General features: G+C 34.1%; 2 protein-coding genes across 4 annotated transcripts in view; one reads left to right on the top strand and one right to left on the bottom strand.

Moving 5' to 3' along the window:
- Positions 1-12,454, top strand: part of LOC150105672 (secretin receptor-like) — a 244,613-nt gene extending 232,159 nt beyond the window's left edge. Inside the window, exons 14-15 of the mRNA XM_090394527.1 lie at positions 4,543-4,669; positions 11,928-12,454. Of these exons, the coding sequence (XP_090250653.1) occupies positions 4,543-4,669; positions 11,928-12,454 (654 nt within the window). The remainder of the gene's footprint in view (positions 1-4,542; positions 4,670-11,927) is intronic.
- Positions 12,455-17,136: 4,682 nt separating this feature from the next.
- fidipidine (coiled-coil domain-containing protein 93) overlaps positions 17,137-22,721 on the bottom strand; it is a 203,282-nt gene continuing 197,697 nt past the window's right edge. For all 3 annotated transcript variants that reach the window (XM_090394991.1, XM_090394992.1, XM_090394993.1), the window contains one exon: positions 17,137-19,365. In XM_090394991.1, coding sequence (XP_090251117.1) covers positions 19,312-19,365 — 54 coding nt within the window. In that variant the 3' untranslated portion in view covers positions 17,137-19,311. The remainder of the gene's footprint in view (positions 19,366-22,721) is intronic.

Here is a 22,721-nt window from a genome sequence, read left to right as displayed (position 1 = left end):
AAAGCTTCTTATGTTGATAGTACTGATCTTGAACTGTGGTGATGTTGAGTTGGGATGTGTTTTAGGATTTGTTCCAGTATCTGTCTTTTTGCTGTTTGCGCTAGTTCCCTGGCAAAAATAACAACTGCCTTGTTTAACCAGGCCACACCCCAGCTGGCATGAAATTTTGTCATGTTGTACCATCATTTTATATTTTGGTTTAAGCAAATAAGAATACAATTTGGTCAGCTAAATCCCAAATTGCCAGCCCATCCTCGTTTGTTCAGTATCCAGGTAGATACCTAACAGGATGCACCAGTAGGCGAGGATTGGCCATTAGGTCAGAAGTCCTAGTCGGTTCTCCGCATTCCTTTAAAGTCTATGTGGAGATCTCTTCCCAGTTATACAGCTTTGGCCCTTAGGCATCCCAACATGAATTAATTCTTTAAATTATGCCATGCAGTCTCTAACGTTCTTGCTTTCAAACTCTTTCAAAAAACAGCTTATTATTGGAGAATGAACTAACAGAATAGATAGAAATATTTTCTGTCTGCCTATTCTGTTCAAAAATTTGGAGATAAAAGAAAGCTAATAATAATGGTAGGTGCCTACTAGATTTCTGTTTAGGAGATGAACTAGTCATTAAACCAACAATGGATGCACACAAATTCACATGGAGAGTAATCCAGAGGAAATAAGGAGTGTTAGCAACTATGTTATTGCTGACAGTGATATCTTCACTCAAGTTCAGGATACAAGACAGAAAAGATATTTGAAATAGGAAGTGATCAGACTTTACTTTTGATCAGGAAAAATAAGTAGAAACTGAAAAATTTGAAAGTATATAAAAGTTTTTAAAAAAGTCATCAAGGTCAAGCAACTTTAGGTAAACTACAGACTCACTTTCTCTAATAATATTTGGGTTGCTCATGGGCAAAAACTGTTGCATAGAAAATGCAGCAGTAGTAAAGAAACTAGTTCTGCATACATCTTCTCTGGTTGTTTTCAGCAAAAATCTTTCCTTAAAATCCAAGGACATCTAAGTAATAATTAACTGATAGTTTGGCCTCTCAGACCTAATTCGTAATGTACAAATCCTTCACACATTTTGGCCACTTGCCCATTCTTTGTAACATTTTAAATGTTTTTGAAATAATTTTACTGAAATTAAAAAGAAACTTGATGCAAACTACCTGCTCTATTACATCACTTATTTCAGAAATCATAAAACAAATATCAGAGCAATTAAATTGCTTTCCTTTCCATGAAAATATTGCTAACTATAATGGCAACACTTAAAAGACTTTGAAAGTTTATTTTTCACTTGGTAGAGTATAATAAATTTAGTTTAATCCTTTATCCAAGTGTGAGCAAACAAAGTTTGCGCCTGAAAGTATCTTCAGGACTGGGGTAAGGTGGTACAACAACCAGGGCAACTCGTTGCAAAAGTGAAGCAAGCTATCAACACTCCTGTCTCAGTATCTCCTATAATGCAAAATACATCTCCTTGCAGATATGTCTAATGTTATGCATTAAGGGAAGGACCACTACCCAGACTAGTTTCAACCTTTATTGAGGTCTCTTCAGTGGGAGCCAGGCTGTCCCAAGTTGAGATACCAGGCAGAAGCTTTAGCAGGTCATCTCTACCTATAGGAATTGCCAAATGGTGTGCCACCCTTTTTTAATAAATTATTCTGGATTTAGAGAAAGATGTTGAAAGTTTATTTTTCACTTGGTAGAGTATAATAAATTTAGTTTAATCCTTTATCCAAGTGTGAGCAAACAAAGTTTGCACCTGAAGGTGTTGTACCACCTTACCCCAGTCCTGAAGATACTTTCAGGTGCAAACTTTGTTTGCTCACACTTGGATAAAGGATTAAACTAAATTTATTATACTCTACCAAGTGAAAAATAAACTTTCAACATCTTTCTCTAAATCCAGAGTAATTTATTAAAAAAGGGTGGCACACCATTTGGCAATTCCTATAGGTAGAGATGACCTGCTTCTGCTTGGTATCTCAACTTTGGCCTGGCTCCCACTGAAGAGACCTCAATAAAGGTTGAAACTAGTCTGGGTAGTAGTCCTTCCCTTAATGCATAACATTAGACATATCCGCAAGGAGATGTGTTTTGCATTATAGAAGATACTGAGACAGGAGTGTTGATAGCTTGCTTCACCTTTGCAACGAGTTGCCCTGGTGTTGTACCACCTTACCCCAGGCACAAACTTTGTTTGCTCACACTTAAAAGACTAACTCATAACTTAGCAATACAACTATACCTAGCAGTGTGAAGTTGTAGCACCACCACCACATATGTATCTTATGACTACTCTAAGTAACAATAGCCTACAAGAATCGAAAAATAGAATAGAAACATTATTAAATAAAAAAATTTGAGTGCATATATTTGAATTAAAAAAAAAATGTTTATACTATATCCTACTTTTAGTGTGGTAACTGCAGTTACTATATTACATTATACTGCAACAAAAATTCAGTTACATCACCTAAAAGCTTTTATTAAGAGATGTGTAACTAAATTATTCTTATCTTATTTTCATTCTTTCATTTTATTAAAGCATAATTTGAAACCTAAATTATATTAGGTATAGAGAGAGTTTTCTGAGGGGGGGGGTTGTGACAATTAAATGATACATATAAGAATATGCTCCCATGGTACTAATAATCAGTATACTTCTTTGTTAACAGGCAAAGTGGTTATTAACAAAATGATGATGTATGAAAATCAAGAAGTTAATGTAGCTGATGATCAGAGGGTACTTGAAGCAGGATAGCATAGCCAAACAGGCTGTACGACAGGAGGAAGATAGATATGAGGTTGAAGATGTGGTTGCAGCAGCACGAGGTGATGGAATGCAAAAAAAGTGAGGATGAGACATGAAGCCAACTCTTGTTTCCCTGAAGCCAACTCTGAATGACAATCAGAGTTGGCTTCAGGGAAACAAGAGTGGTCTGAGCAGAGAGAGAGAGATGTGGTATAGTGGCTAGAATAGAGAAAGTTGGTGCTAGCCTCAAAGATAAGGATTATGTTTATATGAAAATGTAAGGAGTATTCGAAATAAGAGGATATACAATTTTCCACAAGGATAGGAAAGTGAAAAGAGGAAGAGTACTGTTAATAAGTGCAGAGGAATTGTATCCACAAAGTGGAGGTTGATCATGTGCAGATTTTGAATCTATGTGGTGCAAAGTTTAAATTAACAGGCTAGTATATCTGATAGCATGCTGTTATAGGCCAAAGGAATGTAGAGAATACTAATGGTTGTGAAATGTTTAGGCAAATTGATTTGGCATGTAAAAATAAGGTGATCTTGATGGGAGACTTTAATTACAGGAACATAGAATGGAAGGAGATAGTGTATGGGAATAACGAGAGTAAGTTTGTGGAATTTCTGAGAGATTAATATCTTAAGCAGCATGTGACCAAAGCAACTGGAGGCTTTAGCATTTTGGATTTGGTGATAACTTCACAATATGTAGTTGTTAATGAGGTATTAACACTGCTGACAGTTGGTGAAATGATCATGAGGTACTTGTTTGAGAAGTGGTGAAAAAAGAAAAGGTTACTGCCAAAAAGGGATATATGTGAAATTATAAAGTGGATAGTTATGGGAAGCTCTATAGTCAACTAGCATTAATATGTTGAGTAGATGAGCTGTGCAGAAAAGATGTTGACAGTGCATGGAAATTCATAAGGCAGTATCTGACACAAACAGTGTATAACTGCATTCCAAGGATTAGGCAAGTACATAGAGTATAAGTGAAATGGACGAACAGTGAAATCAAGCAAACTGTGTTGGAAAAGAAAAGGTTGTGGAGGATACAAGAAGGTAGTGATCAGTTACATGAAGAGTATAAACTGCAAGCTAGGAAGGTGATGAGCATGGTAAAGAAGGAAATGAGGTATTAACACTTCTGGCAGTTGGTGAAATGATCATGATGTACTTGTTTGAGAAGTGGTGAAACAAGGAAAGGTTACTGCCAAAAAGGGATATGTGTGAAATTATAAAGTGGATAATTATGGGAAACTCTATAGTCAACTAGCATCAATATGTTGAGTAGATGAGCTGTACAGAAAAGACGTTGACAGTGCGTGAAAATTCATAAGGCAGTATCTGACGCAAACAGTGTATAACTGCATTCCAAGGATTAGGCAAGTACATAGATTATAAGTGAAGGTTCAATATGAGAAAAGATTGGCTGTCCAGGCCATGGTTAATTCAAGAGTGACTATTGCAAAGGGTATAGTGGAATTATATTAATGGTGCTGTACTGCAGGAAGTGTATGATATTCAAGAAATAGAGAAAAAAAAAAAAGATTGATATTTTAGTGTGCCAAAAGACCAACTAGCTGATAAATAACACTTTTTGCAACGTCTCATTGAGACTAATACACATTACGTGTGTTAGTCTCAACGAGATACTGAATATTTAATCTTATTTCATGTAATGAGAATAAATTGTTCATTATTCTAATACATAATTAGCATAAATATAACCTGGATCTGTAATCAATCGGCCTGTATATTTATTTTAAAAGGTGAGAAGTGAAATGTGGAGAAGAATTCATGTTTGGTTAACAAGAACAAAAGTTCCAGAAGCACTTCCAGCTGCATCATTATCAAATGAAATTACCAGTCACTCTGTTCGAGGAATCTTTTTTTCAGGTAAAATGTTGCAATACATTACTCTTTTAAGTGTACATAGTCATCTTATATTCTGATGAAGAGTGTTCCAAAATAAGTAGTACATTTTCAAAATTTTTACTTTATGTAACTAGTAATTTTTTTTGTTGAGGTAGGCAGTACCATCGATAGGGTGTAGCATAGAGGCAGCCTGCCTCACAGCGTCCCTTAATAAGGGTGCTCATTCAGCCATATTGTGGAAGGGGCTGTATTACGGCAACAAGATATTTTACATCTGATGTAGATGCAATCAACTTATTTGAATAATTAAAAATTCTACAGAAATACTACAAGAGAAAAGTGGTCCTCACCAAATTTTATCATATATATATAAAACCAAAATCTTGTAAAAATTTATCCCAACATAACCACCACCCTAAGGATATTGTTAACAATTCCTGTTAGTGTAGCAAGTGCGGAAAGAAATTTTTCCAAGCTTAAACTGATCAAAAATTATTTGTGAACAGCAATGATGACCCAAGAATGATTGGTTGGTCTAGCAACTATATCGATAGAGGTGGACATAGCTTATAGTTTTATTGTGTGATATCCCATAGAGCAAACATTTAATTAATATTATTATGTAATTGTTTTGCATTAATGTTTCTCTTGAATAAAAACAAAATAGCAATTGGAGATTTTCTTATATTTTTGCTTTATCCATCAGGGGTGATATTTAATTGTTTACCTCAGGGCGCAATCTAATCTGGCGACGGCCCTGGAGGTTGGTAAGTATATTGTACATTAAGAATTATAGTCTTGATTTCAATCTTAACCAAAGCATGAGCAAACAGATACTTGCGCATCAAGTTGTTCTGTACATAATGCATACACAAGCTCTCTTCTATGGCACATATACTGTTTATGCATCATGGTAAAGGTTGCTACCAGAACAGTTTCAGTTAGGTGTTTTGTGAATTTAATTCTCTGATCATTGGTTTTCTCTCCTCTCTCTTTCAGCCTTTTTAAGATAAAAAGAGTGCCTCAAAATCAATATGGAGAGGGGGGGGGATTATAATGGTAGACAAAAGGAGGCTTTTCAGTTGACTAGTATAGCTATTTGACTCAGAGGCCATTGCTAAGATTATCAGTAGACTCTTCACTCCTAAGAAAGAAAAGTCTCTTCTGCAGCTTCAAGAGAACTGAAAAACTACGTCTTGCACTGTGTCCTTTTAGCATCATGTGCTGTAGTTTTTCAGTTCTCTTGAAGCTATAGAAGAGACTTTTCTTTCTTAGGAGTGTACTGTGAACAGAGTAGGAAGACCTGGCATGGTCCATCTTTCAATGAACTTTTAACTGTCTTGATGTTAGGCTTTACTGTTCAGGTATGTTAAAACACTCTCTCCTATCGTACAGTAAAAGAATGAAGATGATAAATATCTGTAATACAATGAAAATACCCTCCCCGATAAAAAAAAAAAAAAAAAAAAAATGCATATACTTCTATTAAAAATAAAAAAGGTTTAATCCCTCCCTGATGCCCTGTACAAACAATACATGACATCATTTATTCATGAGCACTCCTCTCTTAAAATGTAGCTCTTCTATATCAGGAAATTATCATGATCAGACTTCCATGGAGTCCAATGACATATCAAGGGAAGTTCCAATATCATCAGATGCACAGCTCATCATAAATGTCTTAAATGTATTCACTGTCTTCATATTCAGCAATGCATTCCAATCACCCACCACCATCCATGCAAAAAAACTACTCTTTACCACTCTCCTTATACAACGTCTAGGGATAGCTTCTTGTTCTTCCTTTGTCTCCCCATTCTATGAAAAACCTCAGCCAATTTAATCTGGTAATGAAGAGCAATGAAACAATGCAAACAAAACAACTAACTCTTTTAAGTATATTCTATTCTGGTAATTTTTCTGGTGCTTTCTTATGCACTATCCAAAAGTATAATTTGGATTTAAAACCATTCAGAAAAATTAAGTTCCTGACTAAACAGGAGATGGAACTTTTAGTTAAACACTAGAAGCTCAAAGTGTCTGGAGTGCCTCATGTAATCTGTATCAGATATGCTGTGCATAGGCAGGAGAAGTGACAAAAATCACAAGAACGGAATGGCTATTTTAGAACTGGAAGAATATAAATAGGCATAAATACTAGAAGAAACAGATAAATTCTGTGTGATGATAGCGTTCCCCCTTTATACGGGAGTTCATGGTACCATCTAGTTTCCCCCCAAATTTTATCCGGGCTCCGGAACCGGCATAGGCTGACGAATCTGACTTATGGCTGGGTCAGTATTCCTGACTATAGTCCGTGCATGTCCTCGGACCAGTTTGCCTGATTGTGGGATGAAAAACACCAGATAAACTGGTGGGGAAAAAACCTGCTGTCCATGCCCAAGACCGGCTAACTTGGCTATGGCTGAGGAAGCTCCTCACATCGTTGACAGGAATCGAACCTAGGACACCCCTTCCCCAGGCATATGGTTGAGAAGAGCAAAGTCAAAAGGATAACTGCACAGACAGAAGAAACAGATGACTTACATTAAACAAATTAATTTAGGTGAAAATTAATATGTATCAAGGCACTTTCAGTACAAAAAAAAAAAAGAATAGCATAATATATAATTAACAAAAATATACTATAGTTTTATTAGTCACAAACAGTCAACCAATTAATCAGAATGCAAATAAATAATTTACTATAGAAAATTAATTTACAGCTGACATTCTGCTAGCATTATCAGAGGCAATTTAACACTATTTCTCAGTGAAGACAAACTAAAATGACCTGGATGATAAGGGTAGTCATGTGCATATAGGACGACAGTGGTGTTCTTCATGGTAGTTACTTACTGTTGTTGGTGTTGTTTTGAGAGATAGGCAGTGCACTGATATAATGCACCTATAGTAAATTATTTATTTGCATTCTAGTGTGTGTAGTTTTCCAGAAACTTTGACATCATATTAGCAACAGTTATGGAAATTTAAACATGGAAATACATATTTTATGGAAAAAGCTGCCAGTGAAAGACATGAAAGCCCTCAATAAGGTACATGCTAAATTCCTTATTAGACTTACCTTTCTTAAATGCTGTTGAGACAGTAACCTAATTTCTACCTGTGTAAGGATTAAGCAAAATTTCCACTTTCCTCGATCACTCAAAATATACACAAAGGCTAGCCTATCTTTACTAAAGGAACAACACCCACAAGATACTTAACGTGGTCAACACAGAGTGTTATGACCTTCACTGTAAGCTTTCTAAGCTTTTCAGGTCTGATATGGGGGTGTTCTTAAAGCACTCATCAGTTCAAAAATCAGACTAAAATAAAGAGCCAAAAGGCTTCAGTTCAGTGATGCAAAAACTATAAAAATCAAGTGGATATTAGATCCAGCATTATTTCAAAGCTGGATGTAGAAATTATGAAAGTTTCGTAAAAATAAGTTGACCAGAAAGCTTACAGGAATATGCCTGCAGCCTTTACGAGTTGTCCTAGCATGGACCACTTTAGAAAACATGCATGCTGCCCAGGCATCCGAAATAGCCGTCAGGCCGGTGAAACCTTAAAAAAAATGGACCAAATTAGAAAGCGAATACTGTATATGGACACCTGGGTATCATGTATGTTTGAGACTATGTGCAAAAGCTGGCCTAAAGGAACTTCAAGAAGTGATGCAAACAGTAATTAAGGTTGTTAATTGCATTTCTGCATGTGCTTTGAATAAGTCAATTTCAAAATCTATTGAATGAGGTGGATTCGGTGTGCAAAGGACTAATAATGTACAACAATGTTCATTAGCTTAGTCCAGGTCTTATTCTGAAACGATTTGTTGAATGCCTCTTTTTGACTTATCAACAAATGTATGATATTGTGTGGGTATGTAAACTGATGTTTTTTGCAGATATTTGTGAACATTTAAATGACTTGAACTGTAAAAACTACAGGGCTCTGTTAAGACTCTTGATATTATAGTTGATGAAATGAAACTAGGAGTTTTTAACAGGGAAGAAATACATCAATGATCTCTAAAAGGATGACAAAACAGACCACGTGTCTTCAAAAGCTAGTTTTAAGCATCGTGTCAACTGCTAAGGAGTTCTAAGATTTGTTAAATTCAAAGAATTAGAAGAGACTGCAAAATTCATTACGTTTCCAGACACTATAAAACTGGATGAATTAAACTTGCAGATGTTTTCATGGATAAATCTGGATGATTTTGAAAGGTAGTTGATTGATTTTCAGACTAGCTCGATTTGGAAGCAGAAATTTATTGACCTCAGAGTTGACTTGGAAAATATTGAAAAGGAGCGATTAGAGACAGGAGTAACAAAAAGAAATGCAGAAAACTAGGTACTAAGGATTTGGAATACTATTCCAGAAAATTTTGTATGTTTAAAAACCCTTGCAACAGCATTACTATCCATTTTTGCATCTACATATTCTTGTGAATCACTGTTCTCACGAGACTTAAAGTCTCGTAATAGAAGTACCTTCACAGAGGAAACTAGTAACTCATGCATCTCTAAAAGTTACAAAATGTAAAGCTGATATAAATTGTCATTAGTGATGCAGCAGTAGAAATCTCATCGATGCTAAATAAATAAAATGTCCATTGTTTTGATTTGATGTTTTCTGCTAAAAAATGGTTTGATATATTATGTAGGTAAAATAACATTTTATGTTACCTATAATTTTCATGTATTACTTGTAAGGGATTAAGAATTAATATCTTTAATTTTATTTTCTTTTATTGTGCTTTAGTCAAGTAAAACGATTATGAGATTTGTGCACTGTAATATATTAAAAAAACTTGTCTGATTGATCTTTATAAAATAAAAAAGAAAAAATTCAGAATTATTGTTTACTCTTTTGCTGATGTTAAAAATGGCATCTTTAAATTGTGTGGCTGAATATGGTAGCTAGAATTACACTTGAGGGCAAATCAAATAAAAAAATATCCATATTATCAACAGGGTAGAAGGACTTTAAGTAAAAATTCTAATTTTTATATTCATTCAATCTTACATGGCTTACAATATTCTTTGATTTTACTGCTCTAGTGTGAGAATTTTGATTATTTGGAAAGGTTCTCCCAATACTTAAGATGCCAAATAATATGTTCCCCAAAATTTCGCTTGGCACTTGAGAAAATTTTGCATCAAACATTTGGCGATTTTGGCACACACTCTTAAAAAGGTCCCCCACTGGTTTAGGCTATCTTGATTACTATACATTCTCAATTCCACCATGGTTTTGGGGAAAGAAAAAATCAACATGGTGGTTTCTGCAGTAATGCTGCATTGTACATGCTCTATAATATGATTCACTGCTTCATTAACAGGAGAGCTGATTGTTATACGAATGAATTCTGCTAAGGATGAGAAGATTTTTCCCTGTAATGGGATACATGGTTGCCCATGCAAATGAATGGATATTGCAGAGAAGATGATTATCCCCAAAGATTTTATCTTCTGCTTCCCATTTAAACAGTGGGAAGAGGGAATGTGAACAAATTAAGTCAACAGTTGTGGATATTTAGGTAGGTGTGTGAAAGAAAGTGTTCAGGAGGGGGGTAAGTGAGACATTGTTGTCAAGCAGAGTACACTCCACATTTCTTCCTATGATGTTAGATGGCAAAGGGCACAGCCATGATAGGCCATCTGAGCATGCCCATATTCCTGCATTCAAAACTACAAAGAGTTCAGGGGCTAGAAATACTCTGCTTTCACTGATGTTGAAGGTGTTCAATGTAAGGATGATGTTCCTGCTTAGTACCAGGACATCATCCCAATGTATGAGAATTTGTCTTGTCACTGTAACTGCTTGATCTATTAATTTGGATCAAATCTTGTCATCAGGAACATCAAGGAGGTTCAAAAATAATTCCAAAGGAAAAGTTCAAAATTTTGTGGGGCGTTACCATACTTCCGAGTATGGTAATTCCCAAGTTTTATGGGTAAGTGAACAATGTCAGACTGCTAATGTAGCAAGAATGGGAGAAAAAAAAAAAATATATATATATATATATTGGAAATAGTTTCCTGAAGTTTGGTATACAAATATAGGTGACTAGCAATGTAAAATAATGTGATTTAATTATAATTAAATCTTTTTTTATAGATTATTAAATAGTCAATTCTTGTTGGAGGACACTCACTGCCAGGGATCATAGAATAGCACTGTCATCTGTATGGCAAAAACCACTACATTGAATTCACTTGCTATAATAAACTTTCCTACCCAGAAACTTGGATTTTTCACCTCAAGAGACAAACTAGCTATGTGCAATTAACAGATAAAATACTCTGGCCTGCTTACCCTAATTGCTTTGATTATAATTCCAAACAAACCATCAAAAATGATAATTAATGCTACCATTTTTGATAGTTTATTCCTTTGGGCAAAACAAGTTTGTTATAAGAGTTAACTGTATTAAACTTATTTAACTGTATTAAAATTAGGTTGGCCATATAGAAATAGCATCAGTTGCCATAAATATGAATAACCTCATAGCATCCTTATCCTAGTATAGTTGCTATGAGGACCTGTTACTAATTTGTTATAGTGAGTTCTCTATAAATGAACAATGGCATATTATCCTATATCTACCTTGTCCATATGCTCCCAGAAGAGACTTTTCCTATTTGCTGGAGAAAAAGATCCAAGTCACCAAGAGGAGGGGGGGGGGGGGTCCTTGTTCCATTTAAGATCAGCTAAATTATACTTATTAAAAGGGTTGACAAAGTTTGTTTTGACAGATTTGAACTCGGAATACTTTTTTTAGGCAAATAACGAATCCACTTAACCATAGAGACAGACAAATATTAATATATTTATCATTTTTCAATCACAACATAGTCATATTACAAAAAATATTAACCTGAAGAATATACAAACAAACTGATAAACAGTATAAAACAGTGCACGGTTTAATTTTAAAATGTGAAAAATGAATTTTTTTTCACCTTCTGGGATAAATTTCTAAATAATTGTCAATGACATATGCAGAAGTCTACAAAAGAAGAGGCGATTTTTTTTAATACTATAATTTATGAATAAGACAGCAGAAATTCTGTACAAAGAAATCTGCCAAAATGACATTGATAAATAAAGACAGTGTCATATCTATCATGCTGATATACATGGAAGAATATATTCTCCAGACTATGGATTCCTCTCCCTCACTCACCTCATATGATGTATACACACACACACATATATATATATTATGCACAAATATCTCAATATATATTTTTTTTTTTCTTTTCAGAAAGCATTGGCAGTCAGGATGGAAGATCATTTTCATTTTTTAAAATCATTCTGTGCAACTACTGGTGTCATTGCAGTGATACTAATAAATATCAGAAACACAAATCGCATGGAAATTTGAAAGTTTCATCATCCTTAGAAACTCAATGTGATGCTTTAAAACCATCAGCATTCAGTGGAAATAATGATACCATACATACAACTATTACCACAATATCCAGCAGTGATATATATGAACTTGCAGTGTTATCATCCAGTAATTCTTTGAATGAAGAGTGTGATGATGATCTGACTTTGCAACCAAACAATGACTTATCTGGATATGATGCATCTTTATCTGAGAGTCAAAAATGTAATAGTGATTCTCTTTTTGGACAAAGCCTTGACATAAGACAAGATGACCACTTTCCTGAGATCCATAGAGCAACCGTCTCTGTCCTCTCTGTTAATTCACTTCTAGAAAATATCCAAGACAATCAAAGCACATGTATAACTTTACTACCAGTTAATAGCGAGAGTGAAACTTAGTAATTTTGAGCACAAATATGTATAATAAATTCTTAATAATTTGGTAAAATGAAGTTGCCATTTAGAACAGTTCTGGTATGAATTCATGATGGCTAAAGTTTTAAGATTAGCTATGAACCATAAAACTGAACACATTTTTATAGTAGTGTTAAAGTTAGGTATCAAGTAGAAATTTATTGCCATACTAGATGGACTTAGGTTTACTGGCAGAAAGCCAATAATAACACTTCTGCAAACATCTTGTTGAAATAAAGAAGTGGTTTTCAAACTATGGGGTATATCCCTCAGGGGAAGGGAGAAATGACCATTTTTGGGGGATTGCAAAGTAATGGACAATATTGTGGTTTATTTTCAAGCACAACCCCCTCACATGTACTAAACATTCCATCCAATTATTTCTGTACAATGTAGCATTGTTTACTTTTTTTAACATTATACTGTAAGCTACCACTGTAGTTATGACTATATGTAGTCACTACATCAAACTTTTTCATTTAATATCTAAGATTGTTATCAATTCTCTGATGTACTATGATGATATTCTGCTCATCTGGGTTGTATATTGTCATCATTATTATTATCAATTTCCTGATATGCATCCCCAAGAAGTGCTCAGGCTACTATGACAACACTATATGATTCAGTTTACATTATTATTAACCTCCAAATTAGTCTGTTACTTATCAGCACTCTAATATTATCATATCTAACATTTCATGCTTCTAAGGCATTTCTGACTGAATCGATCCACCTAGAACTTAATCTTCCTTTGGGTCTTTCCAGCCATCTTGGTATCAAACACCTATTTTGCTAACCTATCCTCATCCATTCTGTTTTAATGGCTATACCAGCTTAGATTAGGCTCCACACTTTCTTGAAATGCTTACAATGTTGCATTCCTTTCTAATATTTACATTTAAAATTAAATTTTAATATGATTCTACCATTGATGGCATCTGTTCACTCTCTTAATTTTTCTCAGAACTATCTGTGGTTTCAAGTCTTTGATCACTTATTTCCAACCCAACATTTATTTGGTTGGCTTCTGCCTGCCCTACCAGCTTTGCTTGTTCTGTTGTCTATTTCCAAATACACTGGCCATATTCATTAAAAATTGTGCCTAAATAGCTGAAATATTTTACTTGTTCTATAGGTTCTCATTTGAGAATGTAGCTAGTTTTTTTTATGTTCCTGTCTGTTTTCATAATATATATGAAACCAAAACTATATATTTCATATATAGTTTTGGTCTTTTTATTGCAGATTTTCATGCCAAATCTTTTACAGCTGTTATGCAGTTTAGTTAGAGCACTAAAAACTTGCACTAGATGTATTTAGGAGTTCAATATCTGCATAAAGCAAAGAACTAAGTTGGACATGTTCCAATTCTAATATTGGGCCTAATGCCACTTTCTTTCATAATGTGATCCATATAGATTATGAATAAGAGTGGAGGTAGTGGGCATCCTTGTCTGCTGATTTTACACCAAACCATCTCCCTATATTTCTTTCAATTCTAACTGCTGACTGACTGACAATGCAAATATAGACTTAAGACACAAGTATATACTTTAGTTTTGTAGATCTGGAAAGACATACAACCAGGTAACCAGAGAAAAGCTTTTCCAAACACTAGGGTTTTATATATATATATATGGGATAAATGGAACATAATACAGAGCCTTGTCATTTTCCCACAATTTCACAAATACTTCTCATAAAGCAAAAATCTTATCTTCAGTTTTCATGTCACCTTTATCATCTCTGATTCCTTTTACAGTTTCTCTTTTCTCAATTTCTGAGCTTTTTCAATAGCTTCTAGAACATTTTGCCACCTTAATATTTTTGACTTTTGTTTAGCTACTTAAATTTACACAACTTAGATCTCTTACATTTTTCTCCATATTCTTTTAGGACATCTGCTGACTTTTTGTTAGGAACTTTCAGTATACTTTTTCAGGACTACTTCTTTAACTTTGTGTCCACCATGGGAGTTCTTATTTTTCTATCCTTGCAGACAACTTCACCACATACCACTCTAGCTGAATCAATGTCATCTTCGGAGTTTGCCACTGAGACTCCAAGCTTTGGTTCTTGTTTTCAATCTCTTTCATTTTTTCTTCAATAATGTTCGTATTGTTGAGTTTATAGTTTACCTGTAAAAGCTGCTGAACTTTAATTCTTTTTAAAACTTTCTTACATACCATTCTTTTCAGGATGATATTAATTTTACTTAGAACTAAGTGATGGTCACTTCTGGTTTCAAATCCTTTGTATCCTGAATCAGCAAAAAAAAGATAACGACAGTCAATGGGGCTTTTCTTATTTCTTCTCTCTCTCTCCACATGAACTTGTACACATCTTTCTCTTGGAACATGGTGTTAGTCATGACTAGTCTGTGTCCTGAACAAAAATTATTAACTTTGCCCTTTTCTCAAAATGTTCTTATATGCCTAGTGTGATTAATTTCCTACTCTACTGTTCAAGATCTCCAACAGGGACCACTTTTCCATTTTCTTTGTTGAGTTGACTTGAAAAATTCCTCCACTTCTTCCTTAGAAGAATCTTCTGTGGGACCATAGGCACAAACAAACAAGTATCATTGTCCATTTCCCCATTTTGAAGTCTGCCCACATAACTCTACTTGAAACTGCCTTACAATCAAGAAGTTTATCTTCATGTCTGGTGTTGAATGCCATCAATAACAATTCCTTTCCTTGATCATTATTACCTGAATGTAACATCCTATATGTATTATTATGTAAGATTTCACCGTTTTTATCTTCTTTGTCTCAGTGATGCCAATTATATCTATGTGGTTCTTTTCTAGTTCGATTTCCTTTCCATTAATACTCCCTATACTGATGGTTCCTATCTTCAGTTCTTCTGATGTTGGGTTTATTTTTCTTCTTTTTCCAGATATTGAGTTAGAGTTTATTCCAGTAGCTGACTTTTCATTGTTTGTCCAGGTTTCCTGATCGAAACCAGCAGGGCCTTATTTAACCAAGTGACACCCCAGTTGGAATGAAATCTCATCATGTTGCATAATTTGGTCAGCTAAGTCCTAAATGATGCTGGTAGGCTATCCACATTCGTTCAGTATCCAGTGGATACCTACTAACAGGGTGCACCATGTGAAGATGAGGATTGGACATTAGGTCAAATTCTGAAGTCAATATTCCACATTCCTTAAAAGTGTTTAGAAGTCTCTTCCTAGTTATTTGACTTTGACCCTTAAGCAACCTCATTTTATATCTTGTACTTCTATTTTTGGTTAGGTCACTATTCGGAGTATGTATTCTCTGATTAGATTTGAAATACTGTGAAATGTTTGGTTTTGACAGAAGTTTTCAAAAAGAACTACCCCTTTGCCATTTATTCCAAAGAATTACAAGTAATAATATCATTGTAACTATGTTTTGAAAAAACGTGAAGACAAGCCCAGCCATTTTTATTGTTATTAATATATTAAGTTAGAAATTTAAAAGTTGTCATTTTTAAAATCAATATCTCTGAGCTATTTTAGCTTGAAGTATAATTATGTACTATCAAAAAACCATAACATCCTTTTTACTAAAACAAAACACATAATAAAAAACAATAGTTCAATATTATTTGCATGCAAAGTGGAAGAAGAGGTGCAAGAATTATTTTTACAAAGAAAGGGGACATCTCTTTAAGAAGTTTGAAAATTACTGAATGAAAAATGATTCTTTATTGTACACTTTTGTGACTCCAAGTTTTATTAAAATGCAAGCTTTCAAAAAAGATTGCATTCTCAACTTTTTACATATTACTTTCCTCACACCAGAACTGGAAATAAGTTATGGTAATTCTTAGCAGTATACCAGTGTACTGTTACATGTTTGTAGTTCTCCTTATAAACATTAAGAATGACAATATATTCTGATCATGAAGTTAATTTCCTTCTACAAGTCTTTCAACAACTTATCACAGTTCATTTCTCAGAAATCTGCTCATTGAATAGACAATGAATGTAAACATTACTAGGATCAAGAAGAATTTCACTGTCACCAATATCACCTGAGAATGTGTTATACTTTGATAATGCTTGTATAAACCACTTCTGGCTCATTCTGATGATTACCTGCTTTATTGATGGATGATCATTGATCTTCCTGAATGTATTTCTTTTCAGTACTAATAAATTTATCATACTCTATCAAATGCCTTGCTAGGGTTTGGAATTGAGAAGTTCTAAACAAAATATCATATGGTCTGCCTTCCACCATTTGTAATTGGAATTATCAGTGTTCTCTCTCTCAAGATCCCTCACTGCATATTATAGTGGAGGATGTTTCTGAGTTTCTCTTCTAATTTTCCTATTGAACACAGGTGTTATCTGGGGTTCTGTTATTTCTCCCTCCTTCTGCTTCATCAATGAACTTCTCTCACTGACCTCATACCCTATTTAAAGTTCTGCTGATGATAGCACTCCACCAATAGCATTTCATTTACAAGATGAAACCTGCAGTTTTAGTCATCTTCAAGCTTCAAGATCTTCCACAATCAGTGTCTCAAATATTGATCTCCATACCATTCTCCAGTGGATAAGTTAGTCAAATTTAATGCATCCAAAACATAATCCTCCCATCCCTGATAAAAAGGCTTTAATTTTCCTTTCCACTACCTCTGATGCCAGGAAAGGCTAAGAGTAAATGTTAGTCTGATAAGTAAGATTTGCTCTTCACTATAAGAGTCAAGAACAGATCTCACTTCTCAGACTAACACTCTTAGCCTTTCCTGGCATAACCACATCGCTTCCACAGCATTTTTGACATTCTCTCTCAATTGCGATTACTTTCATCTGCCCATCTACTACTCTATACAGAACCTGCACTGCAGAACAGTTTGGCTAATAGACAATCCCCCTCTCACCACCTACTATCCTACAGCCATTTCCATGCATGCTCAGTAGAACTGGTATTTATCATTATATCCCCTCCAATTCTGCTAAACCTACAGTAACATGGGCAATAGTTGCTCAACATCCTTCTTGGGTTGAACTGCTGACTCACCAAACTTGTAATTCCCATTCATTCATTTTTCACATCTACCTTAGTTCTGTGGAAGAGCCTACCTCCATGAAGTATTTCCCAAAGCTTTAGCTCTCCAAAGAATATCAACAGATTCTTTTCCTCTTGATTCCTTCCTATGCGACACTGATTTGTTATAGATTTTGCATGCAGGAGTGATATATATGTAGAGTGCTTTTTTTGGGACAGTATACAATGGTACAGCATACTGGCACCTCTTGTTAAACAGTGATGAGCTATAACGGATTTGGTGCATTTAGAAATTTGTAATATTTTTAATGCTTACTTAAAATTCAAATATGCTTAGTTATTTGATGAATTTTGAATATTTCATTGTATCTACTATTTCAATAACAAATATGCAAATTCTTGTGTCCTGCCTCAAGGTCAAGTATAACACAAGACAATTTGTTCCTTCCCCCAAGAACTTGTAAATAAATCATTTTACTACGTTTTTATCCAACTTTTGCAGATGTTCTGTTTATACTAAAATTGTCTTGAACAGTAAAATTCAAAATAAAAAGAATCACTAGTGTTTCTTTTCACCTTCCACAATTAAGAAATTAAAATTGTGAGAAAATTAACGAAGCGTTAACCCATCGTGTTACAAAACACTTATCCCATTTTATATAAATATAAAATAGGATAAGGATGGTCAAAAGCTAGTGATTCTTCATGATAGAATCCAACCTGATCTATTATCTGTATGTCTTCTTATTTAGCTGAGTCAGACTATAAAGGGCGGTCAATTGGTAGACCCTCTGCTACTAATGGCGCACGCAAAAAGTTAAGCAAGTTTGAGAGTGGTTAGTAGTTGGAAGGGTTCAATCATTTGATGCTGTTGGCACATTCTCCCTCGATAAGTCTTTGGACTCGCTGGAGGTATCACAATTTTTTTTTTTTTTTTACCTTCAGTTATATTGCATAGCTAAATGAAAGGGATAAGCTCTATAAATAAGAAGTGTCATGTTTTATGAATGAAAAAAGAGATAAAAACTATTACTACAGGTACAAACTGTGTGTAGTAAGTGTTTCCTTTACATATATTATTGTGATGAATTAATTTTCTTTCCTTCTGATTACCCATTTAATAGTTAACCAATTGTGCATAAAGCATATTTTTTTAAAGAAAAAGTATTCTTAAAAAAAAAAAAATTGAAAGTTTTAATAATTAGCACATGAATGAAATTTTATTAGCCATACCATGATGTTTACTGTATTTTATACATAGCTTCTTTGTTACAAGATGTTTTTGTATGAAAATAATTTGCTAAAGAACTTTCATTATTTCAAGTTGTTAAACCCATATTAACTTTTACAATGTGCAAACACATGATTAATGAAGCAGCATATATTTACTATATGAATTGGAGAAAGAGGACTATAACCAAATCTGTTATAGAACATTTGACAACTGATTGTAAAAATAATTGTTTTTCTTTTTAATGAAAGCAAAGTAAGAAATTTTGTGGACATTCTGAATTTTCTTTTTACAATATTACATCCTAATTCTAGCTATTTACTTCATAAACCAATATAACTAAATTATTTACAAATTCATAGGAAAACTTAAATGGCTTGGCCAATTAATGATAATTGAATGGCTTTAATCTTTTATTTTAACTACTATAATAATTGACAATCATGAGTCCATTAATTATTTTACCTTTACACTTTAAATATAATCTTTAAATTTTTTTTATGTATCACTTATGTTATTTGATATTGTACAATTAAAGCAAATATATTTACACTATTTTATTCCAGATTATAAACATCGAACCCTATAAGATAAAATTATTATTTTCCTTTCTCTTTTAGCTTGGCCACCAAAACTTCATTCTTACGACATTCCTAATGAAAAGGGGGGAAATATATGTTAATTAGTGCAGTAATTACCCAATTACTGAAAATATATAATAAGCATACAAATAATATAGAATTCTATCATGTACTGTTTTTATTAAAATAAATATGCAGAGAAATAATTAAATTACAGGCTTAATATTTCATCTGTCACAGAGACATTTTCAGGAATAGAATATTGAAATTGCAATAACACAATAAAAGAAACCTAGAATATTTTTGAACCTCAATATGCTGGGTGGGAGGCCTAAGAATTACAATTTCCCATACTGTGAGAAATTTAATACAACCATATTTGTTTACATTAGGCTGGTTTTTTAATTCAGCTGCTGGTTCTAAAGAGTCTTTCAAGTTTGTATTTGCTGTGATGAAGCATTGCAATTTTTTCCCACCTGATCCTGTGCAAGGTATTCCAAGTGGTCAGCTAGACCGGAGTGACCATAGTTGTGGTGGCAGATGTATTTCTCATATTCACCAAGGGCAGATGTTGACAAATCTTCCAATCTGATCATAATATGGTAAGTTGCAAGAACAAGGAACCTTCTAAACACTTGGAACAGAGAGGGAGAAGAGAATCCTTAGGAGAGCAGCTATGGCACCAGCATCAAATTTGTTGAAATTAGGATAATTTCAACAAATTAGACATTGTAACCATTCTGCAAGAATGGTCTGGCTAATAAAGCTGAAAGGAAAGCGTGGGTTGAACAGAGGTTGGAGGCTCTGCTGACAAGGGTTTTGATGACACCATATTGTTTAGAGTGGAGAGTTAATGGGAAAGTATTTATGTTACTTGTGTGGATGGGTTTTCTGTAAACCGAGAAAGAAAGGGTGATCAAATGTGTGAACAGAATATCCAAAAAAGGCAGGCTATTGTTTTCTTTTTCTATAATGAACCAGATTATTCTGGAGTGCTGCCTGTTGAGGTGGAGGAGGAAAGAGTAATGTGTCTGAGCCATGTAGCCAAACAGAGAACATATCAATATATCTTAGCCTAATAGGTTTGAGAAAGGCAGTATCAAGAGCCAGTTTTTCAAAATGCTCCATACAGAAATTGGCTAGAGGGAAAACCCATGGATGTATCTTCTGTTTGTTTATATAAGGTATCCTTCCAAGAGTAGTAACTAGTATGGATGGCAAAATTAGAGAGATCCATGTGCATGTTAACTCAATGCAGAAATAGTAAATGCATATTTAGGCTTAGGTACTGGTTTAAACTCAATTAAATTTAATGGACTAAATACAGGAGAGAGAAATAATTAAACATCAGGTTTAATTTTTCCGATATTTTATCTCTGTCAAAGAGACATATTCAGGAATACAATACTAATATTGTAATAACACATAAAAACACAAAAATAAGTAGAAGACATTAGACTATTTTGAGCCTAAAGTCCTAAGAATTAAGTTTAACACAACCATATTTATTTAGATTAGGGTAATTTATTTAACTGCTACTGATTTCAAGAAGCATCTTAAGTATGTATTTGCTGTGAGGGCAAATGTATAGGCCACAGACGGTAAGAAATACATCGGTGATGGCAGATGTATTTCTTGTGTTCACCAACGTAGATGTTAGCAGATCTTGTTTGACTATATGACAAATTAGCCAAACAGTTAAATCTTTAATCCCACTTACTGGCCACACTTCATCTTATATAAAGATGAATATATATAATATTTATTTGTAAATATTTCCCTTTCTGACACTTTAAATTTACTGAAAAGTACTTCAAGATGGTATTTTAATAATTCTAGAATTTTGCCAGAACATTAAGATTTTGCATGGGAATGGGTATTACCACACTACTAAGGTGTTGTCAGCATGTCAGATAAGATAATAGCAATATCGAAAAGAACATGTAAGAATGCAAGATAATTTTCCCACTTCATAAGGTCATGTACATCTGGACTAGTATGCTCAGATATGGCCATTAGGCTCTGTGTAGACCGAGTATCTTTCTGACTATCTTGAAAAAACAGTCTTCAAAGTTTGAGACAAATGAGAGGAGATATATGATGGAAACATGTCCAGGTTCTTTTCATGGTATACAGTGAGCACATCAAATAAGCTACTAATGGATGTTATGTGCTCACAGACAGATGTGGAGAAACTCATTGATATACCCCCCCCCCTTGATGTTTGACTCTCTGGAGGAGTCTATAATAATAATAAACCAGGTATGCCTAAAACAATAGAGGAATGCTCCTTGCGAAGGATAGCTTTCTCATCTATCGGCCAGATCATATAGAATCTGTTTGGAGATGGAAGCAGCTATAAACAATTCAATTATATTTCAATTCAGCATTTCCATAGCATATAGAGCTATAGTTCATATAATTCAGCAAGGTAGATCAATCCAATCCTATGGAGAGCGACTTGTCTCAGTATGATGAATGCATCTAGTATGGAGGATGTCTGCGAGAATGCTGTTTACCTAAAGGTGATGTCCCAAAGATAAAGATTATGATAAGGGATTACTAGATCGACTAGTTGTGCACAAAATGAACCAGTAGCCTGATGTTGATATTCTGGATAACTGTGTATCTCTTACATTATTGCAATGACCTTAACCTTTCAACATAATACTCCATGACACAGAGCAATGAGATTTCAAGAAAACTTCAGCTGTAATTAAAATCCATGAACAGTGGAGTTCGTTAATGTTTTAAAAGGTGTAGAGGAGTACAATAATACCAAACTTTCTCCAGAAATTAGCAGTCTTCCATGATGCATTAAAGCAGTTGTTAGTCAAAAGGCTGACCACATTAATTTGTCAATAAAATCATTTTTTTTTTTATCTACACATTCATAACTTTTAGGAGGACAGTATTATAAAAATGCAGCAAAAACTGAGCGATATATATATTTTTAAAAAAATATTGAATGACTAGAAACCGAGAAAAATGACAAAGTTTAATAGCACAACTAGTTTCAGGTGCATTACAAAAGAAATAACCAGTAAAAAATAGAGGAAATAACTGTAAACAAAACTGAAAGTTAGTGTATATATATATTCAATGTAGAAACGTTCAAGTCTGTCATTCAAAACTGTTCTCTCGTTGGCTTCATTGTTGGGCGTATGCCATCTCGCAAATGCCAGTATTTGATCATAGCACAATCTGAGTTACAACAGACAGTCTGTTGTAACTCAGGCTGTTGTTGAGATGTAGGGGATTAAGAACGATTTCTTTTGATTCTATTATCTTTCTTTCTAATTCATCCTGGCAATGGAAAATGTTATCAGACTTGTCCCATAGGACTGTATGGCTAAGGTTTCATTCATTAGAATCGGCCAAGAACAGAACATGATTAGACAAAGCACTGGCTCGCATTCTCCTGTAAC

This window comes from Typopeltis vanoorti, chromosome 6 (assembly GCF_054136105.1).
Source record: "Typopeltis vanoorti isolate ZY-2024b chromosome 6, IOZ_Tvanoo_1.0, whole genome shotgun sequence".
NCBI lineage: Eukaryota > Metazoa > Arthropoda > Arachnida > Uropygi > Thelyphonidae > Typopeltis > Typopeltis vanoorti.
Note: the sequence above shows the minus strand (reverse complement) of the source record. Positions and strands in the feature narration are given on the sequence as shown.